The sequence below is a fragment of the Zalophus californianus genome, chromosome 15, assembly GCF_009762305.2.
Source record: "Zalophus californianus isolate mZalCal1 chromosome 15, mZalCal1.pri.v2, whole genome shotgun sequence".
Classification (NCBI taxonomy): Eukaryota; Metazoa; Chordata; class Mammalia; order Carnivora; family Otariidae; genus Zalophus; species Zalophus californianus.
The window spans coordinates 35,467,280-35,487,110 of NC_045609.1; the positions used below are offsets into that span (position 1 = coordinate 35,467,280).

General features: G+C 39.0%; 1 protein-coding gene across 5 annotated transcripts in view; it reads left to right on the forward strand.

Annotated features, from left to right (window-relative positions):
• Positions 1–19,831, forward strand: part of KAT6B (lysine acetyltransferase 6B) — a 180,107-nt gene that overhangs the window by 137,794 nt on the left and 22,482 nt on the right. For all 5 annotated transcript variants that reach the window (XM_035724229.1, XM_027595982.2, XM_027595981.2 and 2 more), the window contains exons 11-13: positions 557–698; positions 3,883–4,044; positions 7,373–7,466. In XM_035724229.1, the coding sequence (XP_035580122.1) occupies positions 557–698; positions 3,883–4,044; positions 7,373–7,466 (398 nt within the window). The remainder of the gene's footprint in view (positions 1–556; positions 699–3,882; positions 4,045–7,372; positions 7,467–19,831) is intronic.

The window sequence follows — 19,831 nt, forward strand, 5'->3', positions numbered from 1 at the left end:
TTATTGCTTTAGATATATATTTTTATGATCAGACTTTGAAGTTACCTTATCCATCAATAGAAATGTTAACTAAATTCTAGGACTTCTCTGCCTTATATATAAGTACACAGGTCATTTTTTAAAATAATTCACTTCCCTCTGAGTAAAAGATGATTACAGTTACACCACTGACCATATATACTATTGACACTGTGACATTAAATCTGAAATTTGAAAAAAATACTCATGTTCACCTGACAGCAGGCCATCCTTATTGATTTTTCAAGTAGTGGTTCCAGGTCTGAAAACCTTTTTGTCTGTACAACATTTCTAAGGAAACAAATGATTTGTTCACAAAATGATGGCAGCAAATATTATTATATTGAAAAATAACATAAGCTTTGTACATTCTCTTTACTACTGGCTTCCTATTTTCTTTTTCGTTTCTTGAAACTACTTCTTTCAAATACTATTGTACAGCCTTATTATGACTTGGGGAAAATTGAACAATATTTAATATTTTTTCCTGAACAGTATAATCAATCTGATAGATTCTTTGATTTTAAAATTTTAACAGATTACCAAAGCTTTACCTGTGTGAATTCTGTCTTAAATATATGAAAAGTAAAAATATTTTGTTAAGACACTCAAAGAAATGTGGATGGTTTCATCCTCCAGCAAATGAAATTTACCGAAGGAAAGACCTTTCAGTATTTGAGGTAAGCATGTGTAAATAAAAAATTCAGCTTTTGAGACCTAGTTCTTCCAATTGTCGGTTATGTTCTGATTTGTTTCTAGAAGGTGCACAGTATATTCAATTTTGGCATTCAAATTTAGACTGCTCTTTAAAATATCTCCGTGTTTTGGAATGTTTAACCATATTGAACAGCCATTTAGATTGATGATGAATTCCTACTTCATCACATGAACTTTTTTGTCTTGCCCCAAATCCCTGTCTGCACCAGATATATTCACCAGTGAATTTATGATCTTCTCAGCGCTTTGTAAATTCTGCTTTCTTTGGCAGGAGAAATTAGCTTTGTTCAGCAGCTCCAGCCAATGTCTGGCAGGTGCTCACTCTTCCGGGGAATTGAGCAGCTGTACATATCTCCTCAATACACAACCACCTGTGTTTCCATCCATTTCTTGGCAGGGTGGTTAATCCTTTTGGTGAGACCCTAGCAGATGTTGGGACTGCCCCCCTCATCTGGGTTGATGGCCACCCCTGGAGAACTCTGCTGTTCGCAGGAACCCCTTGTGGCCATGCGTCTGTCATTGTGGGTTCTTAAAGACATTTTGTGTTTTCAGAACTGATTTAGTAGCAGAAGGTCTTTGCCTGTATATCATTTCATTGTTTCGTCATGTTCTATTGTCAGTTTCAAGGATCCAGTTTAGCTGTGTCAATTGCACCCTGAGGAGACCAAGGCTTTCTTTCCTGTTCTTGCCTATTCTCAGGGATTCTTCATTCTCTCCTTTATTCTTGTTCCTCCATTTGAGCACTTCCATTGCTCTGCCTAATTCCCTTCTCTGTTACCTATGTTGGTTTTCATGCATGGGTGCTCAGAACAAGCCCTCTTACACAGCGGACATGATGTCTTTTTTTTCCTCTGAAATACAGTTTTACTTTAGGTTTCTATTTTTGAGTTGTTCAGACTGAAATTTATCATTCTGCCCCACATTTCACTTTAGTTTTGGTGGGTAATGTCTCGCATTATATTTCATATAGGGGAGGGTCGCACAGAGGTTTCTCTCATTGACTAAGCTACCTCTCGCAGACAAGCCAGGGCCTGCTACTTTTTCCAACGGCCAGTCAGAGAACACAGTAACTCCAGCTGTGTCTTAGGCTTTTTTTAAAGACCTTCTTCGTGGTTGTATCAGGCTCTTTTGGTAAGCTTGAAGGAAGAAGGATATTGTTGCTGGGACGATTTAATGATACATTAGTACCTACGGAAGGATAGGTGCAGGGTTTCTCAACCTGGGCACTATGCAGTTATCAGGCTAGCTAGTTCTTTGGTGTAGGGGGCATCCTGTGCATTTGCAGGGTGTTCGGTGGCATCTGTGGCCTCTACCCACTAAATGCTAGTAGTACCACATTGCTTCCAGCTGTAACAAGCAACATTTTCTCCAGACGTAGTGTCACTTAGGAGGCAAAATTACTCCCATTGAGGCCCCCTGGGCTAGAGGGAATGCTGAATGCAAGTCATTTAGTTCATCTTGGGACGTTACTCAGTCAGCCCCAACCAGGTGAGACAACACAGCCATTCTCATTTGAGGCTTAGAACTAATGTCACAAGTTCAACTTCCCTATTGGCTCCTTCCTGCATGCCTTGGATACTTTCTTAAAACTGAAATGAAATGAAAATCACTGTCTCTTTCTTTCCCAAAGGACAAAACACATTGTTGCCTTTAAGTAACGGTGAAGAAAATCAGCATGAACCTTCGCGTGGGGTTTAAGCTCTCATAAATCCTGGGAGAGTCTTCTCAGGGATAAGAGAGTCAATCTTGGTAGTCTCATAGCAATGGGCTGCAGGTGCTTTTGAACCATCACCGAGAACAGAGGGGAAAAATGAAAGACAAATTAGTAAAATTGATGCATAAAAATACTTGAAGGAATTGGATTATCTGTGCCAAGGTCCCTATTCTTGAATCCAAGTTAATATTTAGAGAACAACATACAGGAAACTTTTCTCTTAGCAGTTTCCTAAGTAACTTTTACAATAAATGAAGAGTAATCATAAATTAATACTTTCCTGTCTTTATCCCTCTTGAAAGTATGCATATTAGACCTTACACAGCTGATAAGAATTTACTTCAGCATCATTGTCTGTTTTTCTGGCTCATCAACACCTACATCTCTGTCTTTCCTTTTTGTAATGTCCTACCATTTCCGAAAGGACCATACTCTCAAATACATAAAAACTTCCTTTAATTAAAGAGAGAATTGTATCCTGTGTGTCCGTTGCCCATATTTGATTATGTTGCTATGCGTGGGACCTAGGTTTCATCCAAGGGAAATAGTTATATGAAGTCTAAAAATAATTTGTGCAATATGAGAACCTGTATGGTTCACAGGAGACTGGAGAACGGTCAAGTTCGTTGTTACAGAGCTCTGGTTAGCAAATATCCATTTCCCCTAAGAATAGTGCTAGGGAAATTCTTGAATCTGCTGTGCTTTTGGTTTTCAACAAGTAACTACATTTGATCAAAGAAATTGGCATCTGTGCCTAGCCTCCTGTCTATAACCATCAGTATCACAGCTTGATTCTTTTATTTTGAAGAGAAGTAGACTGTAATCATGGTACTTATTGTAGGTTGAAATTCATCTCACTTTCTCTGTAAGTATTCCCAACATAGAAATTTTATCTCTTCCAATTATATTTAAAATGATGCTTGGGATAAAACCAAAATGGAATCCTCTTTTGCTAATCTACACTTCCGAGGAATCAGAATAATACTGTTCATTTCTTTTATTTTTACATGAAGTCCTTTTGAAAACAACATAAATTTTGACTTACTTGAGCGGTATTTTGATGTGTTTACATTTCTTTAATTCAGATTTACTTGGTTCAAACAAAGAGGACATGCCTGATCATTTTTTACTTGTAGTAAATTGCAAATAAGAATGATGACTCTTTCATTAGTGGTTTCGGCTTTCTTCAGGTAGCTTAAAGAGAGATTTAAGCTAACTTAAAATTACCCTAATTTAAGAGAAAAAGTGGAATTCTTACTTGCCAAGTGATGGCTGTTTTCTGGTTGACTTCATGCTTGTTTAATGGAGTAGTTCAATCTCTCAGTTTGGGATTTGGAAATAAAATTATATGCTTTCCAAAATACCATATAAAAACAATTTTATATTGAGCGGTATTTTTATGTTAAATAATGTTGTCTGTTTCTCTTTGCTAGGTTGATGGGAATATGAGCAAAATTTATTGCCAAAACCTTTGCTTGTTAGCCAAGCTCTTCCTGGACCACAAAACGTTGTATTATGATGTCGAGCCATTCCTTTTTTATGTCCTTACAAAAAATGATGAAAAGGGCTGTCATCTGGTTGGATACTTCTCTAAGGTAAAACAAGAGCCAGTATGACCTTCATTTTCTTATTCAAAATGTTTTTGGTAGAGCCCAATTCTTTGAACAGGGTTTTTTGGTTTGTTTTTTTTTTTATGACTGTAATTTGAGTAAGTGATACATATTTCTGAAAAGCTCAGGTTCTTGTTCAGAGCTTATTTAAAAAAAAGAACAAAACAAAACAGTAAACATGGTGCCTAGAAAGTGTGTAAAGGACCTCAGCAGTGTTTGCTGTCTTGACTTTCAGCAGCCATGTAACATTATAATTGCTGCCTTGGAGACTACCTAGCATCTTTGATTTTTTTAAATGTTAAGCTTATTTCCCTTGCCCCCTCTCAGTGGTGTCAACATGAAGGTTTCAGCGTAGTGTAGCATTTAAGAGATGGTTCTCATTTCCCCTCCTTGTATTCCCTCTGTGGTCATCAGGAGCTCAGTGAGTTGGAACACTGGCATTTGGACAGTCAAGGTTATATAATGACCAGGTTTACTCTTTTGTCTCTTAACTCTTTACGCTACTGTTTTAAGATCTAAAGTAGCCTCACCTTTAGAAAGCCTAAGTATCTCCAGCTGTTAACATAGGGAAGCCCTTGACATACCGAGTGGATATAGTTTGTCTTTTATCCTCACATTCCTCTGTACAAAGGCTTCTGATAATAACTCACATGCAATAAGGAAAAACTGAGTTTGGAGAGATTTACCAGGTAATAAGCTGAACTTTTCTTAGGCACCTAGGAGATAGTTTAATGTGCCAGGATGGTAATTACAAGACTTCCGTGCACACAGTCAATGATCTGAACCCTGTGTTTTATTTATTTTATGATACAGTTTTGCATATTATGTGATAAGTGAATTTTAATGACTCTACTCTTGCATAGTGTAAATGGAATGCCTTATGGAAGTGTGATTTTCATGGAGTATCAAAAGACAGAGTATATATGAAGGTCCTTTACAAACTGCAGTTTTTCTAAATTTTAGAATCAACCCAGAGGTCATAAATACAATGCATAAAACATCTTAACCGTTTGTATAGGTTTCTAAAGATCTTTTTCTCCAATGAATTGAAAGGAATAGTGGTCATGGGGCGCCTGGCTGGCTCAGTCGGTAGAACGTGCAACTCTGGGTCTCAGGGTTGTAAGTTTGAGCCCCATGTTGGGTAGAGGTTACTTAAAAAAAAAAAAAAAAAAGAATAGTGGTCAGGATGGTCCTTCCTGTTAGAAAATGGCATTTCTTCGGGTGCCTGGGTGGCTCAGCCGGCCAGGGTCTTGAGTTCAACCCCACAATGGGCTCCATGCTGGGCGTGGAGCCTACTTGAAAGAAAGAAAATGGTGTTTCTTTCAATGTCTCTATGTTTATTTTATTTTATTTTAATTTTTTTTAAAGATTTTATTTATTTATTCATGAGAGATGGGGAGAGAGAGAGAGAGAGAGAGAGAGAAGCAGAGGGAGAAGCAGGCTTCCCGCTGAGCAGGGAGCCTGATGTGGGACTTGATCCCAGGACCCTGGGATCATGACCTGAGCCAAAGGCAGACGCTTAACGACTGAGCCACCCAGGCGCCCAATGTCTCTATGTTTAAATGTGGATGCTTAATGGTGCCTGCTGTCCTTATCTCAATGGGTCTACTACCGTTGATGGGGACAGTTTTAGTCTCTGCCTCTCTTCTCCCAGGGGACCCAGCATTTTACCTGGAACAAGCAAAACTTTCCTTTTACAGCATGGCAGCAGCCACTATCATTTCTTACTGTACATGGAAAACTCATTCTTTGGCAGTGTAGCAAAACAAAAATTAATCTTAAGAAAAACATTTTAAAAGTCTAGATACATGCAAATTAAGCGATATTCTAACGTGTCAATTGGAGTGTGAAGGACTATGGCCCATTGGGGTTACGCTTGAACCAAATTCTAGAGCTAGAGAATGGCCAACATGACCTAGAAAAGTTCAGCATAAGTCATTACAGGCATATGAGTTTCCAGGAAGATAATAGAGGACTCTAAACAGGTGGGAAAGAGGGAATGGTTATTTTATCCACAGATTGGAATTTAGCTCTTGTAACGTGTGTTAAATGGTGGGAGTGGGGTGCAGGGGAGGGTTGGGCTGGCTTATGAAATTGACAGGTAGGAATAGTTTGGGGCAAAGAAAAGAACGGCATAAAGGATGAGTCCTTTCAACCCAGAGTACATCTCTTTTTAGATAGAGTGACCCGTTTGTCTAACTTTGCCAAGAAGACTAATTATTTGAACACTAGCCTCTGCAATCCAGTTTCTTAGGGAAACTGACACACATTATTTCTTCCTCCTCATCTCTTAGAGACTCCCAAGGACAGCTACAAATGTGCAAATGTTGGGAGCACATCTTTTTCACAAATCTCTAATTCTGCCCTGTAGGGTTTTTTCCACAATTTCCTGTGATCTTTCAAATAGGTTCATTAAAGAGCTGGGTGTTCTGAAGTAATTCTTTCATGTGGTTAGTACCATTTGTGGTCAGTCTTATTTGTGGTTTATATTTGGCCAGAGCATTCACAACCTCAGAAGCCTTTTCCAGATCTTCTCTGAGCAGGCTTTGGCTGCTTCTGTGTATTCTGAATAAAATATTGCTGCTCTGATGCCACGTCCCATGAAAATTGCAAATTTTTCCTTAACTATAAGAACTGTTTCCCGCCGTATTCTTCCCAATCTTCCTTCTGGTTTCATAGTGTTGGTAATATTTTGGCCTCACTTTTGTGTGGAGGCTTTGGGGTTTCTTATTGCCCCGGTCTTTTTGTTTTGATTTATATTCCCAGTTTGAAATGCAGATTAATTATTTCTCTTGCTTTTTACTTTGACCTTTTATCCACAAGAGAAATAATATCTGCGCAGACCTACCTAGTCATATACCGTTTTCGTTGCCCTGGGGCATTTGGTGAAAGGCAGAAGACAGATTGCTGTCACAGTTGTAAGTCGTTCAGCAGGGTAGCCGGCTCAGTCCTGCCTTACCCCTCTGGGTGACTCTCTGGATGTTTGGTGTTCTTCCCCCGTCTCCCAAGTTGTTTGAGCAAGGAAATCATTTCTTGCGTACTGTCTGTGTTCTGTTTCATTTGGCTCATGTTTACTTGGATTCATGCTACCAACTTTCAGGCATAAAGGCGTAATTAAGAGGCGTGCCTGGAGTTGATGGTTTGTAGTTAGCTGGTAGTTTGATTGATCAACACAATGGGGGAATTCTGCTTGATCCTGACCTAAAACATTGGCTCACCTTAGTGAACTATTGTAAAAGGACGGTGGCAGGTGCAGGGAATTGCCCACTTCAGCAGAGCTCTGACATACTTGATCTGTTTCTCCTTCCCTCAGGAAAAGCTTTGCCAGCAGAAGTATAATGTCTCCTGCATAATGATCATGCCCCAGCACCAAAGGCAAGGATTTGGACGGTTTCTCATTGACTTCAGTAAGTGAAGTGCTTTACTTACTTTCATGACCCAGGGAGCTGATGGCTATTAAAGGAAAGAGTAACACATAAAACTTTATTTAACGTACTTTGTTGTTTTTATCAGTAGATAATAGGCTTTCTCTTTATATTTTACATAGGTTAGAAAATCTTCCTCAAGTGAAAAATTTACTGCTGCTCACTTATTGTGCTCTAGGAAATTGAGACTAGATTTCTCGGCAGTGTCACTAGCTCACAAAGCCATTACCCTGAATGAACCGGCAGAATTACATTCCATTCCATGGCGCTTATGCTCATTAGCACCAGAAGAGGCAATTATTTGTGATTAGAGCTAACGGAAGTATTATTTAAAAGGATTTTCAGCTTTCTAAAATTTTACCTATAATCTTATCAGTACAGAGCAAGAAAGGGATATTTCTACTTAGAAAAACAATTCTTTAGGTGGCTTATCCTTTGAGTCTTTCTAGTAGAAATAACTCTCTTACTTTGTTAATTTCCCTTTTTCTATTACGGAAATTATTACAATTTTTTTTTCTAGAAGGTTGCCCAAGAAATATTTTTTATACACATTTGTATCTTTAGAGTCTCTTCAATTAAAATTGGAATGATATACAAAAGGATGCACAGGATAATGTAAAAAATATGGATAGTTTTTTTTTCCTCCTCCTTTATATTATATGGGGTGTGTAAATGGAGCACTAAGGCTACATTGGCAGAATTCATTTCAGAATACCCAGATAACACAAAGGCCAAGTATCCATGATAATAGTAATTTCTGACCATGTAAAAATCTGTCACTAGGAACTGTGTGCTTCTTCATTACTAGATTGTAGTTTGTCTGATTTTAAACTGAAAGAAGGAAAATTTAGGAAATTGCATAATCTTCATAAGGTACATCAAATGCAAAAACCATAATATAAATGTGCTCAAGGAAAATCATGAAGAAATACACTGAGTCCAGATCTTTATTACTAGATATTGAAATATTAAACTTGGGGTATAAAACGACTGTATAGCAGTTTGGGACAGATTTGCACAATCTATTGACATTGAGAATATTGTTCTTTTTTTGAAGTATTATTTTTCGACTATTTTTATATTTTCAGTTAACATTTCTAGTTATTAATTCATTTGCTTGGTCTTATCCTTTGTTTCCTGATCTAGTTCTCCCATGGAGGGCCATCTTACCAGAAGGTCACCATTTTTATTTTACAGAATTCTGGATGTAATCGGTTCTATGGGCAAATCCCTTTTTTTGTGTGGCCACCATTTATAAGTTGTTCATAAACATTATGGTTTCTGATATGCATAGCAACGGTCCGAGCCTTAACCTTTGATACTTTTAGCATCTGCATGCCTACAGAATAAGGCAACTCCAGAGCTCAGTATTCAAGGTATCCTAGCACCTACTTCCAGCTAATTTTTTTTAGGCTTCTGCTAATCTCTTTTTCCTCAAATATTCTGAGCATGTTTCCATATTTCCATTCTTTGTCTATGCAGTCCCTTTCCTGAAGTGACCACTTCCTCCTTCCGCAGCCTTCGTCTGTTCAGAATCCTACCCATTTTTAAGAGCCGGATCAAGAACCTCTTCTATTTGATCCCACCGCCTGGAGATTCATCTCATTCCCTTCTTGGCTCCTTATCTCTGTAGCATAGCACTTAGACTCAACGCCTGCTTTAGTGGTGATAACTGGTGTGTCATATTTCCAACTGACTGTAAACTCCTTGGATACCTTCTTCTTTGTTTTCAGTAGTAAGACAGTATGAACAGTAATCTGCATTCCCAATGTATTCTTGATTTGAATGGAATCTTCAAAGTGATACATGGTACTGCCCACAATGATTTTCTACCTAAAATTTAAAAAGGGATTACTACTTAACGGATAAAAACGCAAGTTTCTAAATACAGTAACATCTTACTTGTACAGCGTGATCTGATAGAGAAGCCTTTTCATAAGAGATCAACCCAGGAACAAAGACGTTCCCTTCTGTATTTGAGTCTACCCTGTATTTTAAAACCAGAACTCTGGAACCCGTTGGAACCTTTCTAGATTGCTCAGGGCCATCATGATTGAATGCCGTTCATTAGGGTGTGTCTGGGTAGTACAGTGCTGCAGAGGGTGTAACTTGTAGATTTTTCTCTTTCCTGTACCCTTGACATTGCCCCTATGCTGGGGTGGGGTAAGGAATGTGGTAAATGATTTGAATAAAGTTGAAAAGGGCTTGGTGTTATGCCTTCAGGGAAGAGGAAACTGGGGGAAGAATTTTACAATACTCGATGAAAATGGGAACTGTTGTAAACCCAATAGAAATTCAGTTTAAAACAAAACAAAAAAAATCCTTGGCCACAAAGTTTTAAAGAAGATAGAGTAGGCTGCTGAAAAAATTGGTAGCATCTCCTTCTTTGGAGTTACTTAATAGTAGATAAATATCCTCCTAGAATGATTTAGATCCAGTCTTGCAGAGTAGGGAGATAAACCCCATGACCTCTCATAATCCTTGTCAGCCTCATAATTCAGAACTCAGGGCAAAACAAATAACCAAGGTTACTGGTTTTCTAAAATGTGCTTTTTTTTTTTCTTTTTTTTTAAAGGGACCTTTTAATTGTTGGATTTCTTTTATTTCTGTTTTGTACATGAGCCTGAGGATCTTTTGGTCAGGGGATGTATTTTCAGTAATTCAAATAAAAGTTGGAAGGCAAGAAAATATTTTGTCTCTAGTAACTGCCAGTTTAGGAAGCTTAGACAAGAGCAGTGGGAAGAAAGCTGTAGCTGCCCAGCTGCCTACTTACACACTGGATTAGAGACATGGGTGCCATACGATGTGAAAATGTATATAAAAAACTGCAAATCCCAAAGGTTTGAACACTGTTCTCCAGGACCGTCCAGAGGGGGAATGGTTATCCATGGGACCAAATGCTGCCCTTGGAATAAGTTGTTGTCTTACTCTTCCTGGAACAGCCTGCCTGGGGTTTGCAGGAGACGGCTCCCCAGAAGGTCATTTGCGGAGCTTGGCCAAAGTGACTAAACGGTACCAACTCCTGGCCCGCTCATAAACCATCTTACAGGTTTTGTGATTCTTTGCTCGGAACTTAAGTGGTTAGTGGAAGGAGTGACTGTCAAGGTTGAAGTTGATACCCCATCTCTTTTCTCCTGGCATCTGAGATTCCTTCTCGTCCCCATCTCTGTCTATACACATGCACACGTGCACACACACACCACACCCCACACCCCACACCCCACACCGCACACCCCAGTCATGAGTTCATACTGTAACCTTGCATTCCAGATCAGCACCACCACAAGGTTTTATTCTGTCTTTCCACATTTCCATATTTGTAACTTAGACTTAGATGATCCAGGGCGCCTGGGCGGTTAAGGGTCCAGCTCTTGAATCTTGATTTCAGCTCATGTCGTGATTTTGTGATCGTGAGATCAAGCCCTGCAGCGGACTCCATGCTGGACATGGAGCCTGCTTAAGATTCTCTCTCTCCCTCTGCCCCTCCCCCTGCTTGCTTGCTCCCTCTCTTTAAAAAAAAAAAAAAAGATTTAGATGATTAACAAAAAATGAAAACACAAAAACTTTTTAAAAGTAGAAGAAAGGATATACAATTCTCTGGACTTCGGATGGTCAAGGACATCCTAGCACAAAGTGTTAATGCAGCAAAAGAAATCACAAAAGAATAGACAGATGGCTTGACTATATAAAAAGGTAAAATGTCTATATGATAAAACATATTAATATTTAAAAGCAAACATAATGGGAAGATGTTTGCAACAAACATGCCAGGCAAAGCTTTGACAGCTATAGTATTTAAACAAATATTTAAAAAGGAAAGGTTTGATAGTGTTAAAGCATAAACCTTAATAGAAAAATGAGGAGAGGCCATGAATGCAGAATGCACAGAAAAGGAAACTCCTTGGCGGCAGCAGCACTGCTGACATTTGCTGAGTGCCTACTGTGTGCCAGCTACTTTCCTAAGAGTCCTGGCTCATTCCACCCTCACGACACTGGTTGAGACATTTCAATCCTGCTTTATGGGTGAGGAAACAAGGCACAGCTGTACAAACATGGCATCGCTCTAGTTTGAGTCCAAGCACTTGGACTCTAGGCCACGATGCTCCAAAGTCTGTCAAGTACAAATGGCTCATTAAAATATGAAAAAAAAATCGTTGGTGACTTAAAAATGCAAATTCAAATAACTGCAAGATTATAATTTTTTTCCTAGCAAATTAGCAAAGATTTTTAAATATAGCCAAATCTAAGTTGACATAGGTGGGCTGTTATATTTACACTGGAGAAGGTGTAAATTTGTAGACATTTTCCAGAACTTTGACAGTATATATCAAAAACATCGGAAAGGAATTTATTCTAAGGAAACCAATATACTTTAGTCACTGTGCTTTAATTTCATATTTAATGTAACGACATGTTTTGTGCTCATTTTTTAAAGAGTGGACTTCCCTTCTCCTTTCACCCCTTCCCCCAATTATAGCAGTATAAACTCATAGTAGAAAGTTAGAAAACATAGATAAAATACCAAGAGAAAATTAAATCCCTCACACTCCTGTTACTCAAAGAGTTAATGTTTTGGTCCATTTGTCTGCCACAGTGTCATTGTTTACAGTAGAAACAAAAAACTGAAACCCTCTCAATAGTCAAAAGTAAGAGAGAACCATTCCCCTAAGAAAAATTATGGTACATCTATATAACGGAATATTATTAGCTATTAAGAATTATGTTCTAAAGAATTTTCAATAAAATAGGAAGATGGTTATGATAAATACGTGGCTTTCAAAATTGTATATATATATATATATATATATATGTACTTAGTTACAAAAAAGTATATGCAAAAAAGGGAAAGAAACACTTCCAGATTATCTCTAGAATTAGAATTAGAGACAATTTTTTTTATTTTCTTCTTCATGCTTTTTGCTGTAAATAGAAAGAAAACTAATTTAAGAATCCGCGAAGGCCTGACCTAAGGGAGTGGCAGTGAGGACACATGGAAATGAAGCAGGTATTTTCCTGTTCTGCAGCAGGTAGAATTCTGCCTGGCACCTCGTGCTGCTCAGTAAATGTAGATGAATGGATGAATGAACTGAGCTTGGAAAGGTAGCGAGTGCAGCTTTGGCCATGTTGCCTTCACTGTGGTTTTGAACATCCACATACAGCTTTCCTTGAGAGTTTGGAGCTCAGCAGGGGAATGCATTAAAGGGAGCTACTGGGAGTGGTGGGCAGACCGTAATGGCGGCCACCATAGGTGTGGATAAGGACAACCTGGGAAAGTGTAGGGAGACAGGGCTGAGGATGGAGTGCTTGAAGTTCCAACGTGTTAAGGGCTAATAGAGGATGAGGAAGTTAATCAACGAAACTGAAAAGGGTATAGAAGTAGGAAGACGATCAGGGGAGAAAGGTGTCAGGGAAGCCAAAAGAGGTCAGCGTTGCAACAACAATAGTCATAATCCTAGCTGACCTTTCTAGAGCACTTAACTGTGTGCCAGGCACTGTCACCTGAATGACACAGGTCAATTTGCTTCATCCTTGCAAAGGCCTTAGGAGGTTGGTTACTGTTATCACTAAGAAACGTGTCCAAAATCACTCCCCAGGCAGTGTTCAGTGCCCCAGAGAAGAAGATTAAGGTAAGGTGTAAGAAGTATACTTTGGAGGACGGTGGTGTATCTAGAATTTTAAAAAGTGAATTCAGAAAGCTCAACCATCAAGGCCTTGGGGGCACAGGAAGCTGTTTTTTTTTTTTTTTTAAACTACACAGGCTGGAGCACTGGTGGAAAGGCAGCCAGGGAGCAGGGATGAGAACAACAAAAAGTGATATCCAGATGAGTTGTTTAATGCAAACTCAGAAAAGGCATTTGATGAAATTCAGCATTCTTTCCTAATTTAAAATAATCAAACATACTAACTAGAATTAAAAGAATTCTAAATCTTAACTAACTTTCTTGTTTGTTTCAGCCTTGACATAACCTTGGGGAAGCTTTTTTTTTTTTTAAGATTTTATTTTTTATTTATTTGAGAGAGAGCACAAGAGGGGGTAGGGTCAGAGGGAGGAGCAGACTCCCTGCTGAGCAGGGAGCCCAATGCAGGACTTGGTCCCAGAACTCCAGGATCATGACCTGAGCCGAAGGCAGTTGCTTAACCAACTGAGCCACCCTTGGGGAAGCTTTTATAAAGGGTAGATGACAGTGGGTCCAAAAGTCTAAAAACCTAACACCTTTGGTCTTCTAAAACTAGTAGATAGTAAGTTTATCAGTTATATAAATTATCCCTTAACTGTACATTTAAGCATTTTTTAAAATTAGTGTCTGTTTATTTGTAGACTAATCATGAAAGTTTGTAAGCAGGTTCAATTCTCGGCTTTCTTTATTCAGTATTAAAATATCGTGCAGTGTCTCAGGATTGTCCTTGGAATAGATCTCAAGAGGAAGTAGGAGTGATTGAATGAATTAGGCAATCATTTCAGGAAGTCCCCTTTGCTGACCTTTTCTGTGATTTCTCTTGAGGGGTTTCTCTTTGGCTTTTGTGAGGAATGATACCATTTAAGAACTGAGTCTGTGTTTAGTGAGTATTGCTAGAAGATGAGTGCAGATAACCCAGTTTTGTGCCTACAAGTTATGACTTTGGTCATGTTGTAAGTGTAGTCAGTAATGTCCTTTGACTTCTCTTTTCTTAAAAATGGCACACATAATACACACACACCTGGATTTAAGAAAAATAAGGAATACAAGAAACTTAAACTTAGCAATATAAGAAAGATGCCTCTTGGTACAATTTAATATCTAGTTTCTTTCTCACTGAGAATTAGTGGGTTAATCTTCCACACCTTCATTCTTTACCCCTTCTGCTTCTAATGACAGGGATCTCTCAGGTACCTAGAGAGTCCCAGGCTTGTCTTTTCTTAGCCTCCTTATAACTCTTGGCTGGTTTCCTGAGGAAGCATTCCTTAGAACAAGAAAGCATCTCTGTCTGGTTTCCTGCTTCCTACTTCTCAGAGCTCTTCTAGGTTCCTTAAGCAGAATTAGAAAGAAAGCCACATACCTCATCTCTACCTAGAAGGGTGTGATGTTCAGAGGGTAACCATATCCACTCTCTCAAAGAGAAAACGTCTTCTTCCCCCATATCTTAGATGCTAGCTACTAGCTTAAATATTGTAATATATGATACCTAAATTCAGGAATACGTGCCATAGTAGTTGAGGTCGTCAGTTAGCAACTTGGAATTTAAATAGTCTGCCTTCAACAGACTCCTTCAAAGGGCTACCACTACAAACTTTTCAAAACACAGTTTAAGTAAAACTTAACTTAAGATGAGGGGCACCTGGGTGGCTCAGTTGGTTAAGCAGCTGCCTTTGGCTCAGGTCATGATCTCAGGGTGTTGGGATCGAGTCCTGCATTGGGCTCCCTGCTCAGCGGGGAGCCTGCTTCTCTCTCTGCCGCTCCCCCTGTTTGTTCTCTCTCTCCCTCTCTCTCTCTCTGACAAATAAATAAATAAAATATTTTTTAAAAAAAGATGACTTTTAAGCAGAGATTTAGAGTTGTTTCATCTTACCTGAAATTTCTTTTTTTGGAACAAATTTTTGATACTGACAGGCCTCTCTCCAATTAAGTAGGAGTTTTAATTTAGAAATCCAGTTGGTTGTATTCCAGTAAGCCATGTTTTACCTGACTATTGGTAAACTCTTAAGTTGCTGAGACTGTATAGGGGTCCCTGACTTCTCTCTGACAGCAAGTTGAGTATAATTTCAGGGTAAGCAGATTCTTCCCAGGAGCTGGGTCCTGGCCTGACAGGCCCTAGTGACACATCCCACTTCTCTAGCAAGGGTCTCTGGGCATTACTGCCCTTCCCAGTGGGTAACCTGAGAATAGTTACAGGGAGGCACAAATAGCACTGTCTTCAGCCCCATGGTGGCCAGAACCCTGGTGCCTGTCACCTCACTGTGAGCAGCCTCACCTCTTACCCCAGCGAGACATGTGAATTCTGTCCTCTCCATTTCTCCATGATGACGTAGAGACTGTGAAGCACTCACTGTTGCAGTGTAAATATTTCACTTTCCCCTATTTCTGAGCCCCACAAGCCGAGCATCAAAGGTTTTGAGAGACTGTGACAGTGTCTCTTGGGGACATGTTATATGACTGAAACCCTCTGGTTCCCTGTAAGCAAATTGAATGAAGGAGCTATAAATTTGAAATGTGGTATTTATTTCCTTATGCAACTTTTATTTAATAGTTTTCTCTTTTTTTTCAGTGGCACTATTAAGAAATGCTAAAGGCTGAGCAAGTATAAAGTCATTTAGAAAGTTGCATGTGTCTTTTATATATTTACTGTTTATTGCCCATTTCCTTCACCAAAAGTAAGATTCCTGGGGATAGAGACTTCGGGGCAGTCTCACCTCCTGGAAGAGCCTGGCACTTAGTAGGTCCTTATTAACCAAATGTTGAAAGAATTACTATGAAAAGAGCTTTCTTAATGTACTTTCTCTCCTCACACGTGATTCTTATGAAGAATTTTATGTTATTAGAACATAATCAGTCAGCTGTGGTTTACTTAACTTCCAAATGATGTCGGGTGTGCCCTGCCTCCTTTTGAGGGCTGTTGTTTTTGTTCAAGCACAGCTTCTATCATTCAAGCTGCATCAGAAAGAAGATTGCCACTATCTACTATAACTCCTGGGCGGACAGATGAGAGCTGTGACAAAATTCACATTTACACACAGTTGGCTGAAGAGAAACTTAATCTTTTCCTGGCTTTTATCAGATAATTCATTTCTTCATGCATTTATTTTGGAAGGAAAATTCCAACTTCCGAAGTCTTTTTTTCTTTGCAGGGCTTTCCCGGCAGCTCTCCTCCCTGGGTGAGCACAGCCCAGGCAGTCATTAAAGAATAATCAGTTATGCTTTTGAAATGGGGCTCAAGTCCTTTATAGCCTTTTTAAGATACCCTCCCCACACCTCCACCATGACACTTGTGGAAACAGGACCAGCAGCTGCGTCCTCAGACTTCTGCTGGGTTTTGGAAGATGTGTTTTGACTTACAGAAGAATAAGTAGCATGGTGACATATATTTTAATAGCATTCTAGTTTATAATATAATAAGGAAAATGGCTACTTTTCCTTATTTTCTCATTATGATATGTTGTGCTAAAAGCCTTTGTCATGACTGTTCTGTGACATTGGACTGAAGTGCAATATATTTTACTATGTTGAAGATAACATCAAGGTTGAAATTTGAGCTGTCGGTGATTTATTCAGAGGTTGACTGTTACCGAATGCATAGAAATAAGTTGCATGAGGCAGTGCAGCTAACGATTTATTTATGTATCTTTTTTTTAACAAAGCTTGTCATAAAGAGCAAATAAATAGCTCTTATAGAATAGTTTGTATTCATTGCTTCAGTGAAAGTGTTGTAAATAAGAAACATACGGTCTACAGCTACTGTTTTGCCTTACACAGCTCAGAATTTTTTCAAGATTTGGCATGCAGGTGGCTTGTTTTTACAGATATTTTGTCTGTGTGGATTTCTAACACTGACCGGCATTTGTAGTGAGTCATTTTGAAACCCTACTACTGGACAAATTCACATAATTAGTACGGGAACACCTGTCTTCAGCTGTAAATGGAAGCTTGACAGTATTACTATGAGGGCCAGGCTGGCTCACTGCTGAACTCCGAGCCGTGAGCACAGTGGGATGCACATAGTAGGTGAGCCAAAAAAGGGTTTGTTGTAGGAGTAAGTAATAAAGGAATGCAGACATCTCATCAGCACTCTTCTGTGTCCCTGACAGCACCTACCACATTCCCCTGACGGGCTTGTGGCAGCTGGTGCTTGACTCGAGATCTCTTCTCAGTCTGTTTTTTCCCCTTCTTTATTCCCTCATCACTTCCTTCAGTAAACATGCTCTATTTACGCGGGCTGTGCCAGGAGCTGGCCTAGGTGATGAGACCGTAAGGATAAAGGATCCCGGCCTTACCCACAGGTCAGTGGGCGGTCAGACACATGGGGGATTCATCTGAGGCGTGCGACACTGCATGTTTGGGTGGCACACGGGGCTGCCAGGATAGGAGAAGAAAGGCCTCCAACTCTCTTCGTTTTCCCAGTTCAGGCGCATGCAGGGGAAACATTTGTACCTTATCCAAAACAAGATCAAGAAAAATTCTGTTCTGATTGGTTGAGATGAGTACTATACCTGATTTTGGTTCCCAGGGAACCATTCCCCTTAAACATATTTTCCAGCTTGTAGTCTTACGTTTGTAGCACAATACCCTAAGATAACATCCTCCCGTGATGGGATTTCTAACCAGCACATTTATAATTTCAGCTGTCTCTGAGGTAGTATTATTTTTTTCCCCACATCAGTTTGTTTTGGGTAAAGCAAAAGATTTTTCTCTCATTTGTTTAGAATTCTGGTAGGAAAATACTAGTTAGGAATCTGATTTTTTTTTTTCTCCCCCGTCAATTTGTGGTTAGCTTGTTTTTACTCTAGTATTAGTGGTACATGCTCATGTTTACTAATATAAAAACCTCTGTTTTGTAATTATTTCTATTGAGTACTGCTTTGGGTTAACATCGTAGATGTTATGCTCCTTTTTCCAACAAAATTGTTTTAAAGTTTATAAAGTGCTTCAGAATAGTTGAGTGGATTAAAAGCAATTCAGTTATGCATGTAACTATTTATCCACATTGAAAAAAATATGCGGTGTTATTATCTAAAGCAGAAAGAATTGAAAACGTGTTGGTGAAATCTTGAGGAAATGTGATACAGGTAGGTAGACCTCACTGTATATTTGCATATATCCTTTTTGGGGGGCAGATTGAATCATTTAAAATGACATAGAGTTCTTTCTGTGAAAAGGAGTGTTTGGAATGCTTCTCCTTTCATACTAGATAGCAAGGAGGCAAAAATTTTTAGGGTCTTGTCAAAAGGACTCAGGATATAACTTGAAGAGGCTCCCACGGGACAATAAGTATAACAGTAAAGACAACAATTGCAATTGATTGAAACTCACCAAATATTATAAACTCACAAATTCATAATCTCACCTAAAATCAAATTTAGAGGATGATAAGAACCAGTTCATTATCTTAATAAATGGGTAAATAAAGCATTTAACTTGCCTTTCCTATATGACCTATACCACTAGGTAAACAAATAGTTAATAAGGGAAAGCATCTTTTTATAAACATATTCCAGCCAACAAATGAAATGAAATGATAGAATTAACACATGGCTGTTTTGCGATTCTGCCAATGAATTAACTGATCTAGACCTTGAACTTCAGCAGCAGCAGACATTGTGAAAGGGGACACAACCAGAGATTATGTGCTTCCTGATCAAGGGACACACCATCACCTGTAGTTTTGCCAGAGGATGGAACCCAAAGTCTCACCAAGCCTCTGGATCCAGCTGCCATTTTGCAGGAACACAGAGGAAAGAGGAACAAATTGAACCACATCATGTGTATGCAATCAGCAAAATCCAGATTGTAGAAACTCTGTAGGTCAAATGGCCCCAGTTCGTCAGTAGATAAATTACAATGAAAAGAAAGGGGGTGGAGAGGGGAACCCATAGACTAAAAGAGACTTAAAAGATTTTTTTTTTTTTTTTTTAATGAACAAGACTATGTTTTAGTACCTGGGGATATGTTGGGTGAAAAAAGTATAATGAAACACTGTGAAAGTCGGGATAGTGGTTACTTGGGAGGGAAAAAGGAGGGATGACTGGAATGGGACAAATGGAAGGTTTTTCAGGGTGACTGGCAAACATCTAGTTCTTGATCCTGGGTGGTGATTACAAGGGCGGCTGCCTTTCATTAAGCTATGTATTGTTTAATGTCATTTTCTAGATCTGTGTTTTATTTTTGCCTTTTTTATTTTTTAAGAAAGCGATGGTCTTAAAATGGGAGTTCACGCCCCATGGTATCTTGTGTTGGAGCTTAGATTCTTGTAACTCTTAAAATGAAAACTTTTTGATTTATTGGTGGCATTGTGTTAGTGATGTTTTTAAAAGAGATAGAGTTTTTTGGGCGCCTGGGCGGCTGAGTTGGTTTAACTTTGACTTTTGGTTTCAGCTTGAGTCATGATCTTGGGATCCTGGGATCGAGCCCAGCATCGGGCTCCACACTGGGCGTGGAGCCTGCTTAAGAGTCTCTAACTCCCCTTCAGCCCCCTCCCCCCACCCCCCTGCCAGCAGTCATTCTCTCTCTTAAAAAAAAAAAAACAATAAAATAAACAAAAAATAAAAAGTAAAATAAAAGAGTTTTTCACCTTTACTGTTTTAAAATCAGAATGTGACTATGTGGGTATTTGGTGTATTGGGAGCTTCTCAACATCAGACTTTATGTGAAGGAAAT